The sequence below is a fragment of the Pelophylax lessonae genome, assembly GCF_965119305.1.
Source record: "Pelophylax lessonae genome assembly, chromosome: 3".
Taxonomy (NCBI): domain Eukaryota; kingdom Metazoa; phylum Chordata; class Amphibia; order Anura; family Ranidae; genus Pelophylax; species Pelophylax lessonae.
The window spans coordinates 364,015,169-364,033,107 of NC_138770.1; the positions used below are offsets into that span (position 1 = coordinate 364,015,169).

Here is a 17,939-nt window from a genome sequence, read left to right on the forward strand (position 1 = left end):
CCTTAAAATTAGTTTTAATAAGTTTACAGTGAAAATATTTACAAAGTAATATACACAGAAACATCAAATATACTAACAATTTACATAATCACAGAAACATAAGGTGATTTAAAGTGAAGCTGCAACCTAAACATTTTTCAGTTTTAGATGGCCAGTTGCAGATTCCATTCTTGCCAGATTTCAAGGGCCTTGTTTCCTGGGAATCAGTGATGAGACATCACCCTCACCTCTGGGATTGGTTGGAAGCTGGAGCCAATTTCAGTACTTTTTAAAATATTTTTTGTAATAGCTTGTTTTTTTTTTTTTTAAAAGCCTCTGTAGGCGACCTGATATTGAGGGCTATCAGTAAAGCCAACCTATTTTAATGGAAGGTATGCTTAAAAAAACAGTGCTGACTGATGTTTGACTTTAAAATGTATTCTTCTCCCAGAAAACTGAAGTAAATATGACACTACTAAAACCGAGCCACAGAAAGAGCAAACCACTGTAAGAACACATTCGTACAGTTAGGTCTCAGTTTTCTTTTTCACATCCAGGTTGGTGTTGATGAAACCTCTTTCTGAGGCTGAAAAACAACCAAAAGAAAATACATTTATATTATTTTTGCATCAATATCACAATTATTTTTAGGACGTAGAACAATAGGCCATTCAATGAAAAATGTAATGGTCAATCTACCCATATCTGATGTTTCAAACTTTAGTAGGTATTGGAATGCTAAACTATCCAACATTTTCTAAAATCTTTTGATTTTAGACCTTTAGTAGTCAATTGCTAGGCCTGCACCCCTGAAGCTTCCATTAGGACATTCTATTTAACTGCTGGAATATTATGATAGATTAAAACCAGAGTGGGAACACCTAAATGTGGACAGGAACGTTCAATCCTTCAAGGTGGGTAGGAATATAAGCAGGGTTTGTGGCAAGGAGATATCACCATTAGGACCCACAAGACAGAAGTCAGCAGGTAAATCAGCCCACTATACTCTACCTATACCTGAAATATCACTCTAGTGCTCTGACTGTTTAATTTTACTGTTAATTACCAGTACAAATACTTATCGAACAGTTCAGATAAATAAAGTGCAACAGCAACCAATCCCTGACCAGTTGAACAGTTTAGTGACATTACAAAATATAAATTGGTTGCTATAGATTTTCTGGACATTACTCCTCTTTGCACACTTTAAATTAACAAAGCACTGACTGCTATAATGGCATTTTGTTTTTTAATGTTAATGTAAAAAAGCACAAACAAGATAAGGGGTATAGGACATTATAGGACTATGTGACTTCTATGGCCGATTTTAGGGTAGAAAATTCACACACAAGATCTTCTCTCGTGAAAGACAGAATTGGGTTGTCGCACTGGCAGCAGGAATATCAACCCTAGCATTTTTTGGATTTCAGTGATTGTACCTACTTGGTGAAACTCCCTTCCCACCGTCCCCAAGGCTACTTAACCAATCATTTACCCTCATGCTTTGGATCCAGACTTGAGGTCAACACATGGTAAAACCAGCCCAGGACAGTATCTTAAAAGCAGACCCTCTTGGCTGAACATGATAACACCCAATAAAGAATTCCTGGTCCTCTAGGCTGGGCAGTGAGCACTGGACTAAAGCCCCAAATGTATAAAAGCTACTCTGCTACTAAAACTGAAAGAGAAGGAGCTTGACTGATCAGGAGTTATGACTTGGTAGTTTAGTTACACAGAAAAGAACCAGATGGCAGAAAATACATTTTACCTAGGAACCTTCAATGTACCAGCCTGGAGCACCAATGCTCTTTTAAGTAGGCTGATAAATACAGGTGCATCTCACAAATTGTGAATATCATCAAAAAGTTAATTTCAGAAATTCAATTCAAAAACTGAAACTCCTATATTGATTAATTGCACACCGAGTGATATGTTTCAAGCATTTTTCTTTTAAATTTTGATGATGATGGTTTACAGCAGGGTTGGGGAACCTTTTTTCTGCCAAGGGCCATTTATAAAATCATTCGGGGGCCGTACAAAATTATCAACCTAAATCGCCTATTATATTTGGTCAAACATTTAATTAACTCATGCCTAATGTGATGGCTGCAACTGCTTCTCTTTGGTGAGGTGTATGATGTTAGCTGGTATTGAAGATGTTGCTACTGGCAACTGGTTTTCCAGGTTTGCATCAGTCTGGAGCGCAGTCGGCTCTTTGTGGTGGTAAGTTTTGAAAAGAACTGCTGGCGGGTACAGCTGGCTGGTACTGCTGGTGGGTACAGCTGGCTGGTAATGCTGTGGGTACTGCTGGCTGGTACTCCTGGCTCAGGCTGGTACTGTGCTGTAGGTAATGCTGGCTCAGGCTGGTACTGCTGGCGGGTACTGCTGGCTAATATTGTTGTGGGGGTACTGCTGGCTCAGGCTGGTTCTGCTGTGGGTACTGCTGGTTCTGCTGTGGGTATTGCTGGCTCTGGCTGGTACTGCTGGATCTTGGAGCCCCCTTAATGCAGAGTGATTAGTGCCCCCCTAATGCAGAGTGATTAGTGCCCCCATCAATACAGAGTGATTAGTGCCCCCATCAATACAGAGTGATTAGTGCCCCCTTAATGTAGAGTGATTAGTGCCCCCATCAATGCAGTGTGATTAGTGCCCCCATCAATGCAGTGTGATTAGTGCCCCCATCAATGCAGTGTGATTAGTGCCCCCATCAATGCAGTGTGATTAATGCCCCCATCAATGCAGAGCGATTAGTGCCCCCATCAATGCAGAGCGATTAGTGCCCCCATCAATGCAGAGCGATTAGTGCCCCCCTTAATGCAGAGTGATTAGTGCCCCCCTTAATGCAGAGTGATTAGTGCCCCCCTTAATGCAGAGTGATTAGTGCCCCCCTTAATGCAGAGTGATTAGTGCCCCCCTTAATGCAGAGTGATTAGTGCCCCCCTTAATGCAGAGCGATTAGTGCCTCCCTTAATGCAGAGTGATCAGTGCCCCCCTTAATGCAGAGGGGAAGCGAAATTTTCAAACGACATTCGTTCATCTATCGAATGTACAACATTTTTTTGTATGAATATTCTCATACATAAATCGATGTGTATGGCCAGCAATTTTAAATGAATGTAATTTCTGAACAAAAACCACATACACGGCATGAAAATTTGTTCTATCGAGAAAAGTTTTCTTTTCTGCTCCTTCGAATTCTCCCATCAAGGTCGGCGAAATTAAACGTAAATTTGACTCCACTAACGATTAGAAAATTGAACAATGTGTTCTTTAAACTAAATGTATGACCAACAAGAGTGACAGCAGGCTCAGGTAGCTTGTGACAAGGGGGTCTTGTCATAATATTATATAACAATCCTGACTAAATAAATCTGCAAAACAGCGTTTTAGGTCTTTAAAACATTTTTTCCCTTTAAATAAAAATGTTGCTCTCTGAGTCTGATGATGATGTACCAGATTCAACCTCTAATAGTATATACATCTCTTCTGTCGGTTATTCTCAGAGTGGATTAGATAGTTTGTTCTCTAACCATATAGCTAGTTATGTATATTTACAACTGCACATAGATATTCAAGAAAAAGGGGCAAAAGGGCCATTTTCTAATTCACATACCATGCTTTAGCACCAAGGTAGATCAATCTACCTAAAGTGGAACTTCACTCTCTCAGTCATTATTACCTTATGCTGTTAGCATTAGTAAATGGATAGGAATGTAAATAATATAGGTTTTAAACTTTCTTCAGTTACTTCCTGGTTTCCATGCCTAGGCAAATGCTGGCATACTTCCCAGTAGTCTTCAGTAGGAGAGGAGGGGCTTTTTTCACCTATGCACACCCTCTCCTGCTTGAATGCCTGAGCTAAGGGCAGGTGGATTCCAGATAGTTAATGCTACTTGAATCTGTCCTTACTCAATATGACCATGGCTAGAAATGTTTTTCTGTTTTTCAATAAAATAAAGCATGGAGACCTGGATGGCTGGGAGAGTTGGCTTTGAATATTAAAAATGAATTAAATAGCATTTTTGGTTTGTGGTGCTTAAATGAAATGTAATTCCACTTTACTATTAGATTTGCCAAAAAAAAATATATATATATATATATATATATATATTTACTTTAACCAGTTCCTGCCCATGCTATAGCCAAAAGATGGCTACAGCACTGACTTACAATGCTGGGAGGGCATCCATGGGGGTTCTATCGCGCTTCTGCTGCTTGTGCGCCCCCTGTGGCATGCAGGCGCTGTGCTCTGTGATCGTCGAGTCCTAAGGACTTGGCTGATCACAGATCGGGGTAAAGGGCAAATCACAGCAACCCATCACCATGTGAACAGCTGTCAACTACGGAAGACGCCTTGATTGGATGGCGAAACGCGTCTAGCGATTGGCTGAGCGTACCTTGACGTCACTTCCGGCCGGTGGAACGCACGTTGCGGGAGCAGCGAACCACCGTGCCGTGCTCTGTCTGCTTATCTTATATGTTTTGTAAGTAGGTTTTCTTCACTAATAAATTGTTTATATATACATACTTCACTATGGATGGCATCCTGGATATAAGAATATAAGAATGGCTATCTCTAAGGATCTCTCCCACTGAAAGAGTGAATATCCAAGGCTGTGTTTTCCTAAGGAGCTGTGATCATACACAAGGATATATGCACACTGCCAGTCTTATAACGTCGTGTGGTAAGTAGGGAACCACAGGGGGAGCACCTGGCACTTTATATCAAGTGGAGCACAGAAGCACCTTTATTATTTTTGCACTGAATGGACACTTTATTTTTTAAATTTGCACTGTATGGACATTTTTACATACGGAAATTTATATTGATGGGTTTATTGAACTTTTGATTGATTGCACAAAGTATTGATATAATTTATTGCAGTTTGTTTGCACATCTGCTCATTTGCACATTCCTATTTTGATTAATAGTAGTAGCAGCGCTGAATAATCTTTTCTCTCATCACTTTAAAGGCACTAGCACTTTAACTCTTCAGCCGCAGCTACATATTTAATTTATTTCTTTAATTTATCAATTTCATGCACAGTATATACCATAAGCGTGAGGTTATTTATCTTTGTATACACCTATCAGTGCTGCCTATCAGTGCCCATCAGTGAAGCCTATCAGTGCCCATCAGTGAAGCCTATCAGTGCCCATCAGTGAAGCCTATCAGTGCAACCTATCAGTGCCTACCAGTGCCACCGGATTAGTGCCCACGAGTGTATCCTATCAGTGCAGCCTCAGTGTGGCCTCATCAGCATACATCAGTGAAGGAGAAAAAATTGGATTTTTGACTTACCATAAAATCAATTTCTCTGGTTCATGGACGGACACAGCTCCTGATTTTCTTAACCATTGGGTTTTTACTGCCCCCTACAGGAGTAGGACACTAGGCAGAAAAAGTCTAGCTACGCCTATGGGCAGTCCCAGGGGGTATACTCCCTTTCTCTGCTATAGGTACTCAATTTTGTTACGAGCACTTTCAGCAGAATTACAACTCCACAGAGGGGTGGGTGCTGTGTCTATTAATGAACATCAGAGAAATGGATTTTACGGTGTCAAAAATCCCATTTTCTTTTTCGTTCACTGACTGACATAGCTTCTGATCTTCTTAACCATTGGGATGTCCCAAAGCATTGATAAACATGAGGAGTCGGAAAAGTGAAAAGAAATTCCCAAGGCTAACTATAGCCAACAAGGTAAACAGAGAGCTCAGCTGAAAAGCTGAAAAAAACAATACACCCTCAAAGAGGTCCAGGTCAAGGGAAGCGTCCGCAGATGCCAACACATCTACTCTATAGAACTACGTGAAAGTGTGCACTGACGACCAGGTGGCCGCCTTGCAAACCTGCGTCACTGACGCCTGATGACAGAAGGCCCAGGAGGCACTGAGTGCCCGAGTAGAGTGCGCCTTGACAGGGGAAGGAGGAACCTGACCCCTAAAGAAATGGGCCTGAATCACGGCCTGTCTGATCCATCTGGAAATGGTCACAGCTGCCAGGTACACCCTAATTGCCCGAACAACATCCAAGGCATGCAAAGCAATTTTGTTCGGATGTTTTGGCCTGGGACACAGGGAAGTCAACAAAATGTCTTCATTCAAATGAAAATCAGAGAAACCTGAGGAAGGAACGACAGACAGTGGCGAAGAACCACCTTATCACTGTGAACCACCAGTAAAGTGAATGAGAGGGTAATGCCGCCAATTCTGACACACTGTGCCCAGAGGTGAAAGCCCCCAAAAAGGCTGCCTTCTGGGACAGCGTAAGCAGGGAAATCTCCTGAAGATTCTAGAAAGGACGCTTCTGGAGGACTGAGAGCACCAAATTGAGGTCTCAAGGCAGCAACAGAGACCGCACTGGAGGGGTCAAGTGCCTTACTCCCTGAAGAAAATTACGCACCAAGGGGTATGCGGTAAAGCATCTTTGAAAGACCCCTAAGGCCGACACCAGACCATTGATAGTACTCAAGCCCAGTTTTTGCTCAACCCCCCATTGAAGGAAGGTCAAGATGCGAGCCACCAAAAAACTTACAACGGTAGATCTTCCTAGAAGTAAATTTCCTAGCTTTTAACAGCGTTGGAATCACCAACTCAAACCTCTATTCATCAGCACCTGGCATTTAACAGTCAAGCTGTCAAAGCCAGCGACTGTAAATCAGGATGGAAGATTGGTCCTTGGGACAGCAGATCCTCCCAAAATGGAAGCTTCCAAGGAACGTCGGCGACCAGCAGCACAAGATTGGCGTACCAAGCACGGCAAGGCCAGTCTGCGGCTACTAAGATGACCGGAATCCCTTTTGCGTCGGCCCTGCGTAGAAGTCTTGCCAGAAGTCTTGGATGCCCCACGAGAGACACAACTGATGAAACACCTCCAGATGAATGGACCACTCCCCTTGGTCCAACGCCTGCCGACTGAGGTTATCCGCCTGCCAGTTTTCCAACTCGGGAATGTGTATGGCGGAAAGGGTTGGAATGAACCGTTCTGCCCACCTTAGAATGCCGGCTACCTCCAGAGCCGCCAGGACACTTCTTGTGCACCCCCCGTGATTGATATAAGCTACGGCCGTGTAATTGTACAATTGAATGCGCACTAGACATCCCTGAAGATGATCCGTCCAATGTTTCAGGCACAGTCTAAATGCTAGGAAGTACCAAGACATTGATAGGTAATCTGGACTCTTCCAGTGTCCACTCTGGCTAAGGCCGAGTCCAGAGTCAGACCCAGATATTCCAGCTTTGTGGACGGAACCAGAGGAGACTTCTGAAAATTCAGAATCCAGCCAAACACCCTCAAGCTCATATGGTGATTTTCAGGTTTTCAACCAGAGCAGTAGGAGACTCCGCTCGCAGAAGGAGGTCATCCAAGTAGCCCAGTACCGCGATCCCCTATTGCTAGCACCGGTGCTAACACTTTTGGGAAGACCCGAGGAGCAGAAGCGAGACCAAAGGGTAATGCCACAAACTGATATTGCTCCTCTCCCAAAGCAGAGGAAGCTCTGGAGACCGACACATGTTGGAATGTGAAGGTAAGCGTCCTTGATGTCGATGGCGGCAAGAAAAACCCCCCTGATGCAGGGAAGCCAGCATCGTGCCAATGGACTCCATTCTGAACTTCTGCAGCCGCACAAAGCAGTTCAGCGCTTTGATGTCCAGAATTGGACGCATCTTGCCTTCCTTCCCGGGGACTGGAAACAGGTTTGAGGAAAACCGCTGAAAACGTTCCGAAGTCGGAACCGGGACCATCACCCTTTAAAGTAAAAGGTCTTTCACTGCCCCAAAAAGAGCTTGTAAGCGGAGTGGGAACAGTTGCAGGTTGGAAGGAAAAACCTTAACGGAGGGTAAGAACGAAACTCGATCTTGTAGCCGGACCGAATGACCTTGTGGACCCACCTAACTTGTGCCAGGGGAGTCCATGGGTTCTGGAACCAGCAAAGACGTCCCCCCACCCCAGATATTGGTGAGCACGCACCTTAATGCTTAAGGGGCCTTGTCCGCGAGTCTTGAGAAGCCCGCTCTTGATTTGCCAGACCGAGTTCACTTTGATCCTCCAGAGGAGGCACCGAAGGGCTCAGATCCTATGTCAGTCGACCCTGAGGGACGAAAAAAAATGAATTTTTGTAAAATCTTACCGTAAAATTCCTTTCTCTGAGTCCTCCAACAGTCGCCGCCCACTCACAAGTCTTCACCAATGGGTATTGACCTTTGCTCCGTAGGAGTAGCTAGGCAACAAGAATTGTTAATACAAAAGCTTTTAGCATAGACACACCCCTAGGGGCTGTCCCCTCAGTCAATACCTCCCTGCACCAGCATTCCCAACTCAGTTTGGTAGCATAGCAGTAAGAGTACACAAAAACCCCAATAGAGGGGCGGGGGGGCGGCGACTGTCGGAGGACTCAGAGAAAGGAATTTTACGGTAAGATTTTACAAAAATTCCGTTTTCTCTTACGTCCTCCGACAGTCGCCGCCCACTCACAAGTCTTCACCAATGGGATGTCCCAAAGCAGTGTAGACATGAGGGGTGGGAGACGCAACCGTAGAAAGGCAACGCAGTACCCACATCAGAGAAAGAAACCTTACCACAGTAAGAGAGCCAACTGGGCAACAGGAAAACGTGCTCAACAGGAGTAACAACCCAGGAAAACAAGTAACCCAGGGGTAAAACACCCCAATATCCAAAGGCCCACAAAAACAAGGGTCCCTAGGAAACTGACGCACTGAGAACTTTACGGCCAAAGGAGGCATCATCCGATGCCTGAACATCCACCTTATAAAACTTTGAGAAGGTGTGAACGGACAACCAAATCGCCGCCTTACACACCTGGGCCACAGAAGCCTGATGACGGTAAGCCCAAGACGTACTCAAAGACCTGGTAGAGTGAGCCTTCACAGGGAAGGGAGGAACCTTCCCCTTCAAGGCATAGGCTTGTTCAATGATCTGTCTGATCCATTTGGCGATGGTCGCAGCCGACGCCGCCATGCCCTTCCGAGGTCCCTCAGGAAGGACAAAGAGGGAATCTGACTTGCGAAAAGATTTAGTGGACGACGGGTAAACCCTGATCGCCAGGACAACATCCAAGAAATGTAAGGCAACCTCCTTCGGATGCTTAGGCTTCGCGCAGAGTGAAGGCAAAACAATGTCATCATTCAGGTGAAATTCCGTGATCCTTTTCGGAAGAAAAGATGGGTTAGGCCGCAGGACCACCTTATCCTTGTGGACCACCAGGTAGGGAGAATTGCAGGACAAAGCCGCCAGCTCCGACACCCTGCGAGCCGAAGTGATCGCCACCAAAAAGGCAACCTTCTTGGATAACATAGACAACGAGATCTCCCTGATCTTTTCAAAGGGAGCCTGTTGCAACACGGACAGAACCAAGTTCAAGTCCCATGGAGGTAAAGGGTCCCTCCTAGGAGGGGCCAAATGTCGCACCCCCTGAACAAAGGTGCTAACCAATGAATTAGACGCCACAGGGCGTTGAAAGAGAACGGCCAGTGCAGAAATCTGACCCTTGATCGTGGCCAACGCCAAACGCTGGTCCACGCCCGTTTGAAGGAAAGCCAACACTCTCGACACCGAGTATGAGCGAGGGGAATACCCCCTGGACTCACACCAGGCAAAATATGCCTTCCAAGTACGGTAGTAAATCTTCCCCGAAGATGCTTTTCTAGCCTTGATCAAAGTGGGAATGACCTCAGGAGAGAGACCCCTATCCTTCAGGACCTGGCTTTCAACAGCCAGGCCGTTAAAGCCAGCGACTGTAAAGCAGGATGGAATATCGGTCCTTGAGACAGAAGATCTTCTCGAAGTAGCAGACGCCACGGAGCGTCGACCGCCAGATTTACGAGGTCTGCGTACCAAGACCGGCGAGGCCAGTCCGGCGCCACCAGAATCACCTTGTGCGGTTCCGAGGCTAACCTGTGAAGAAGCCTGGACAGCAGCTGAATCGGTGGAAAGGCATACATCAGACGATACTGATGCCAGGGCGCCACTAATGCATCTGAGGCGTCTGCCCGAGGATCGCGCGTCCGTGCCACGAACCTTTTCACCTTGTTGTTCAGACGAGACGCGAACAGGTCCACATCCGGGGAACCCCACTTCGCGCACAACATCTGGAAGACATCCGGGTGAAGGGACCATTCTCCCTGGTCCAGGGTCTGGCGACTCAGATAATCCGCCTGCCAGTTCTCCACCCCCTGAATGTGAACTGCCGTTATCGTCGGGACGTGCGTCTCGGCCCAAGACAGAATGTCGGCTACTTCCCGAGCCGCTCGGGCACTCCTGGTGCCCCCTTGGTGGTTGACGTAGGCCACCGCGGTGGCATTGTCCGTCTGAACCCGAACTGGACGGCCCCGAAGCCGGTCCGTCCATCTCAGAAGGCAAAGCTTTATCGCTCTCAATTCCAGAATGTTGATCGGAAGGGAGGACTCCTCCTCCGACCAAGTTCGCTGGGCGGACAGAACGCCCAGAACACCACCCCAGCCCGACAGGCTGGCATCCGTGGTGAGTACCATCCATAATAATGGACGAAAAGACTTGCCCCCTGACACCGCCGGGGACTGGAGCCACCACAGAAGATCCCTTCTGGTGTCGTGGCTCAACGAGATCCACAGATCCAGGGATTGCGGCCGCCCGTCCCACTCGGCCAGAATCTCCGCTTGGAGACCCCGCGTGTGAAACTGGGCAAAAGGGATCGCCTCGAAAGACGAGACCATTAAACCTAGACATCTCATGCATGTCCGGAGAGACGAGTGCCGGTTGTCCCTGAGGGACCTGACCTCGTCCTGAAGAGTCCGAAGCTTGTCCTCCGGCAGGAAGACCTTCGCTTGGACAGAGTCCAGAATCATTCCCAGGTAGGGAAGGCGAACCGAAGGACACAGAGTCGACTTCGGAATGTTTATGGTCCAACCGAACTCCTGCAGAGTCCGCATCGTGGTGGACAGGTCGGTCACCAGGCTCTGACTGGCGTTTGACCTTATCAGGATATCGTCCAGATACCCCAAGACAGCAATGCCCTGTGCATGCAACAGGGCCAGAACCGGCGCCAGCACTTTGGTAAAAAACGAAGCGAGACCGAAGGGTAAAGCCACGAATTGGTAGTGATCCTCCGCAATGGCGAATCGAAGGTACCTCTGGTGACCCTCGAAAATGGGGATGTGTAGGTACGCATCCTTCAGATCGATGGAAGCCATGCATTCCCCGGACTCAGGGCAGCCACCACTGAGCGCAGGGATTCCATGGGAAACTTGCGAACCCGCACAAAGCGGTTCAGAGCTTTCAAGTCCAGAATCGGACGCACTTTGCCCTCCTTTCTGGGCACAGTGAACAGATTGGAGTAAAACCTCCGAAATCTGTCCCGATGAGGCACCGGGACCGCTAGGTGCAAATCCTGCAAGCGCTCCGGAGACAGCTGAAGATTTGAGGGAAAAAATCTGCCCGCCGGCCGAGAGAGAAATTCGATCTTGTAACCAGATCGAACGATTTCCTGAACCCATCTGTCCCGAATGCGGGCCAGCCAAGGTTGTAGGAAACCGCGCAGACGTCCCCCCACCCCAGAAACGGGTGAGGGCGCCCCTTCAGGCGGAAGTGGTATGGGAAGCTGAACCGGACTGGCCGGACTTCTGCTTCCCCGCCCACGGCTTCTTCTGGGAGCCTTGGCCTTTGAAGGGCTTGCCCTTGGACTGTGACCGAAAGGCACGAAAGGACCCCTGAGAGGGCCTAGACAAGGAATTCCGTTTTCCACGGAAAGACTTATGCTTGTAAGACTGAGGCAGGAGAGTACTCTTGCCCCCGTAACCCCTTTTATCAGGGTATCCAAAGCCTCGCCAAAAAGGCGAGATCCCGCGTAGGGAAAATCCGCCAGCGTCTTGCGAGAAGATTGGTCGACCGACCAATTCTTCAGCCAGATCAGACGACGATTCAGTATCGCCACGCTGGACAGGCGCGCAGCCAAGGGAGCTAAATTCAAGTCCGCATCGCACAAGTACATGACACCCTGATGGATCTGGTCCACCATAGCCAACGTGGTAGGTGAAGCGGAATCAGCCGCCAAGGTGCGCCTGAGCATCTTGGTCCAATCAGCAACAGCCTGTGCCGCCATAATGGAAGCAAAAATAGGCTTCAGCATAGAACCAGCCACCATATAGGCATGATGGGCAAGAGACTCTATTCTCCTGTCCGTAGGGTCCCGGAAAACCGGGGTATCCTCAGAAGGCACCGCAGTAGCTTTGTTCAAAACGGCTACCGCGTGATCCACCGGAGGCGCCAACCACCAACGCTCGTCGGTGGCAGGAGCAAACGGATAAAGCAATTTAAACTTATTTGGCACAGTAAAGGGCTTCTTTAAATTGCGCCACTGTTCATTAACCGTATGGTGAAATTCAGCAGGGAAGGGAAAAACCTGCGCTGATTTGCGAGTCCTCTGTGTCCCAAAGGAAGACATCCTAGCAGGAGGAGTAGGCTAATCCTCAAGGTGCAAGGTGTCCTTTATGGAAGCAATCAGCTCATTCATGAGTGCAAGCTCTTCAGGCAAGCCAGGGGGAGAAACATCAACCCCCTCCACCTCAGGCTCCCCCTCAGACCCCACAAGGTCCAAAGATGAGCGGGACCCTGAGAAGGGCACGCCAGCCACAGCAGCAGCATCGCCCTCTGAATCAGAGGAAATGGATAACCTGGCCCTTTTTGCGGATCATTCAGCCAGCAGCATCTGCACCTGAGACACTAAGGAAGCCACTACAGTGGTCAGATCGGTCCCCTCGGGGGGTGCAGCAGCCCCCTGGTCCCCCACCAGGGCGGGGGGAAACTTGCTATCCTGAGAATCCATGCCCCAGTACAGAAAAGTATAAAGGTACTGGCCCTTTAATACCACGGCGAGCGCAGCCCACCGCACACTGCTGTATGCACTGACCCCGCAGGGATAGACAATACTGAGCAAGGAATGACAGGACAAGAAGGTAAAAACCTGGAGAGAGCACACCAGACTGCTGCCACCGATCGCTGTTCCCAGAGAAAGAGGAAGTGATGCAATGCTGACTGACTGATATAGCCTATGGAAGGCTCCAGCAAAATGGCCGCTCGGCCGAGGGAGAAGGCTACAATAAAATGGCGCCGCCATGTGCATGATGAGTACCGCCCGCCAAAATGGCGGCGAATGGCGCCAAAACACGGCGCTGCATAGGGACAGGGCCGGTCACAGTATACAGGCAAATAAAATGGCGGATCGCCGCAGCGACCGCCGCACACACACGTCTGCACACAAACTGCACCCAGAGCATAATAAACAGCAGAGCAGGATGGCCCCCCCTCGCAGCCCACAGGCAGTGCAGCCACACAGGGATCGGACAGGGAGCCCGCAGTTACACAGACATGGAGGGTAATACACAGCCACAGACTGACACCCATACAGAAGGTGCTTACCGTACCAGATGGCGTGGGGAGCCGTCTCCAGCGACAAACCGCTATCAGGGCAGACAGGGAGTGCCCCAGCCAGGACGCTTGTGGACCGCAGTCATGGCGTCCAGTGAGGTAGCCACCTCACAGGCAGCATCCCTGCAGCAAACAGGGATGGGTCGTTCAATGTGCCAGGGTAAAACCTAAGCTGAACACTCGATGGCAGGCTGGGGTATTCATCTGGCTCTCAGCCCTGGGAGCCAGGGCGACCAGTCCGAGACCCAGCTCTGCATGATGATTCTTCATCAGAAGATCCCTAAACTAAGGCTGACAAAATAACAGCTAGCAAGGAAAAGAGAAAAATACTTGAAATAAAATCAAAGAAAGGGTAGAAGGCTGAGACTGAGCCCCAGCACAGGATAGCCAGCTACTCCTAAGCTAGGCAAGATCAAACTGAGTTGGGAATGCTGGTGCAGGGAGGTATTGACTGAGGGGACAGCCCCTAGGGGTGTGTCTATGCTAAAAGATTTTGTATTAACAATTCTTGTTGCCTAGCTACTCCTACGGAGCAAAGGTCAATACCCATTGGTGAAGACTTGTGAGTGGGCGGCGACTGTCGGAGGACGTAAGAGAAACTTCTTTTGAGCCTGGAAGGAGGGCCCACGTCTACGACGAGGGTCCTTGCCCTTAGTAGCCTGCGGAAGAAAGGTACTCTTCCCCCCTGTGAGACCTTTATTGATGTCATCCAGGGTAGCACCAAAGAGGCGATCTCCTTGAAAGGGAAGATCAGTCAAGCCTTTTTAGAAGTCTGGTCTGCAGACCAGCATTTGAGCCAAAAGACATGCTGACAGACCACTGCCGAAACAGACAAGCCACTAGGGGAGCCACATCCAAAGAGACATCACAGATTAACTGCAGTCCCTGGACCAGCTGGTCCGCCAGCTTAGCAAAGGCAAGGGGGAGCTACTCCCCCTCCAGGTCACAGTGCAAAAGCCTAGCCCATTCGGTCAGAGTCTGCGACACCAGGGCAATGGTGAATAACGGCCGCGGTGCCGAACCAGCAAGGGTGTACATATTGCGGGCTACAGCCTCCGCCTTCCTGTCAGCCGGGTACTTAAAGGCTGGGCACTTTTCAAACGGAATCATAGTTGCCTTGTTTAATCTTGAAAATGGAGGGTCCACTTCTTAAGAAGGGACTCCTCAAAATCGCTTAGGGACCCCAAGGGGACGCTTTTGTCATCTTCCGCCATTTAGTGACAATTCTGTCAAAATTAGGAGGAAAAGGGAACACCTTTTCCCTCCTGGATGGCTTGGGAATGCCAAAGGGAACCTGCGCCTCCACTGCAGCTTCAGCTGCATCCTCCATCTTTAAGGTCTCGCACTAAAATCAGTGAGTCCACCAGCGCCTTTTCCTACGCAGTTGCAGAAGTGGAGGAATCCTCCTCACTATCTGAGAATTCAGGGTGCGTGGTCGCAGACCCAGCAGGGTGACCCACATCCGCGGCAGCCAAATCAGATTCAGTTTTACAGATAAACTGTAGCCCCTGGACCAACTGATGCGGCAGCTCTGCGAGACAGGGGGAAGCAGTCCCCCCCCCCCCCCCAGGTCCCGACGTAAAAGTTTAGCCCAGTTAGAGCTTGCGACATCAGGGCTATAGTAAATACCAGCCCAAGTGCCGAACCAGCCACAGTGCACATATGGTGTGCCAGAGCCTCCACCCTCCTATTAGCTGGATATTTAACCGCTTGCCGACCACCACACTTTTTACTGTGGCGTTCAGCCCCTCACAGGCAAAGTGACGTAGGACTATGTCGCTAGCCTGTGAGGCTCTAGGGAGTGAGCGTACGCCGCCGGAAGCGCGCTCCCGCGTGGTCACGGACCCCCCCCCCCCCCGCGCGCGTGTGTGCCCGGTGAACTCGGTTCTACTATGTCGGACCGTTGATCTCTGTTCTTACACTAGTAGCCACAGCCAATCACAGTTAGAAACACGCCCCTAGGGACACACTTAACCCCTCCCTCTCCAATAAAGTTAACTCCTTCACTGCCAGTGTCATTTTTACAGTAACAGTGCATATGTATAGCTGTAGTAATGTCACTGGTAACCCCAAAAGTGTCAAAAATTTCAGTCAAGGGTCCGATCTGTCCGCCGCAATGTCGCAGTCCCGCAAAAAAAAAAAAAAATCGCAGATCGCTGCCATTACTCGTTAAAAAAAAAACAACAAAAATGACAAAAATCTTTCCCTTAGTTAGTAAACGCAATAACTTTTGCGCAAACCAATCAAAATACGCTTTTTGCGTTTTTTTTTTTACCAAACATAGGTAGCATAAAACAAATTGGCCTAAAATGTTAAAAAATTTTATATAAAAAAAATGTGAAAAATATTGTTATTTTTGCAAAATTTGCGCTCTTTTTTTGTTTATAGCGCATGATCAAAAAAAAAAAAAAAATCACACAGGTGATCAAATACCACCAAAGAAAGCTCTGTTTGTGGGAAAAAAAGACGTAAAATTTGTTTAAGTACAGCGTCGCACGACCGCGCAATTGTCCGTTAAAGTCACGCAATGCCGAATCGCAAAATAGGCCCTGGTCAGGAAGGGGGTAAAATCTTCCGGGGCTTAAGTGGTTAAAGGCCGGGGACTCCTCAACCAGAATGAAGGACGCTTTATTTAATCTGGAAACCTTTAATGCTGTTAATCTTTATAAGGACACAGCAAGCAAAAAGCGCTTAGGAACCACTGCGTTTTGGACAACCCCACTGTTTTGTGACAATGTTGTCAAAGAAAGGCAACACCCTCGCCGCTTTGGAGGGCCTGTGGGTGCCAAAAGGACTGGCGTCTCTGGCGCAGCATCAATGGAGCATCAGCTCCATTTTTAAAGTGTCACACACTGACACAAACAGTGCATCCACCAGCGCCTTTACATGCGCGGCTATAGGAGCAGAGGAATAATTCTCACTATCTGAGCACTCAGAGTGCATGGACGCAGACCCAGTAGGGTTGCTATATACTAAGCTCACCCGGAAAACATAACAATCAGGGGAGGCCACCAACTGTGATCCCGCAAAGGGGATGCTGACCAAGGGCCCATGAATAGACCACATACTGGACCCCGCAAAAAACAAGGGGGGGGGGTTACCCTCCGAGTCCTCCATAGAGGGCATAATAGGAAATAGCCCCCTTAAAAGGGGCAGGTGCACCACACAATAATAGTGGTAAGGCTGTCATAAAAAATGAAGTGCCCCACCCCTTCCAAGGGAGGCGCCAGGCTGACCACAAGGCCTAGCAGGCCGCGGCCTAAATTTTTGGGGAGACCCAGCCGCAAGTGCACGAATCCCAGCCCGGCAGATGCTCAAAGGAGGAGTGGGGGCTTCAGCTAAACACACTGGGGAAGCCCTCCAACAGAGGCGCCAGACTTGGCCGCATGGCCTAGTAGGCCGCAAGCTGCGACCTAACTTTTTGGCCAGATTCGGCCGCATGAGGCGTATACCCTCGGATGCAAAACTATATGCTCCCCCAGCCCAACAACCGCCATAGAGAGCCCAGAGGACATCCCTGCCCCAGTCACCAACCCCCAGGGTAACAGGTAACCCCGCTCAACCCTCAGTTGCGCACCAGGAAAAACCCGGTCAGCAGCAACTCCAACCAGCCCCCCTTAAGAGCATGTGGCAACAGCCAGCTCATAATCTCACCCAGGGTGGGGGGAGGGGGCCGAAAGATCCACAGTGACCACCAAAATTTTAGAGGGGCTTGGGGGGAAGGAGGGGAACCCAGGGGTCCAATGGAAGGGCCCACGTCCATCCCAAATCCCTTCAGGAGTAGAGGGGGGAAGCTACTTCCCATACCAAGAACAGGGTGGGCACCGCTCCATCGTAATGTGGGTGATTCTGCGACTCGGGCCAAGGCCAGGTCGTATGCATCCTCGTGAGATGTTTAACTCACAGGCCAGCCCCCCTCCAGTCCCTGTTCAGTGGGGCATTGTCGCAGCCGACCTAGCGCGGAGCTTCAATCTACACGTGCTCGCTGGGCAGACTGGGGGGACTCTCTGAATCTAGATTATCCAGTCCGTCACCCAGAAATTGATTGTTGATTCTCCAAGGAACAAAATAAAGATAGGAAAAAATTCCATATAAAAAGAAATAAATCACCAGGACCAGAGATCCTAGCAAGGAACTAGGTCCTTACTCCTGACTAGGCAGAAAAAAAACTGAGGGCCATAGCTGAGAATGGGTGTATAACCCCTGGGACTGCCCATAAGCGTAGTCAAGCTTTTTCCTAGTGCCTAGTGTCCTACTCCTGTAGGGGCAGTATAACCCAATGGTTGAGAAGAATCAGGAGCTGTGTCAATCAATGAACGAAAGAAAAATTTATTTTTTTTGTTGGTTTGGCAAAAAATAAAAAACCCAGTGATGATTAAATACCACCAAAAGAAAGCTCTATTTGTGTGCAAAAAAATATGATAAAAAGTTCATATGGGTACAGTGTTGCATGACCACGCAATTGTCATTCAAAATGTGACAGAACTGAAAGCTGAAAATTGGCATGGACAGGAAGAGGGTAAAGGTGCCCAGTA

General features: G+C 48.6%; 1 protein-coding gene across 1 annotated transcript in view; it reads right to left on the bottom strand.

Moving 5' to 3' along the window:
- Positions 1 to 304: 304 nt before the first annotated feature.
- Positions 305 to 17,939, bottom strand: part of SNX14 (sorting nexin 14) — a 131,206-nt gene continuing 113,571 nt past the window's right edge. The window contains exon 29 of the mRNA XM_082251197.1: positions 305 to 565. Coding sequence (XP_082107323.1) covers positions 527 to 565 — 39 coding nt within the window. The 3' untranslated portion in view covers positions 305 to 526. The remainder of the gene's footprint in view (positions 566 to 17,939) is intronic.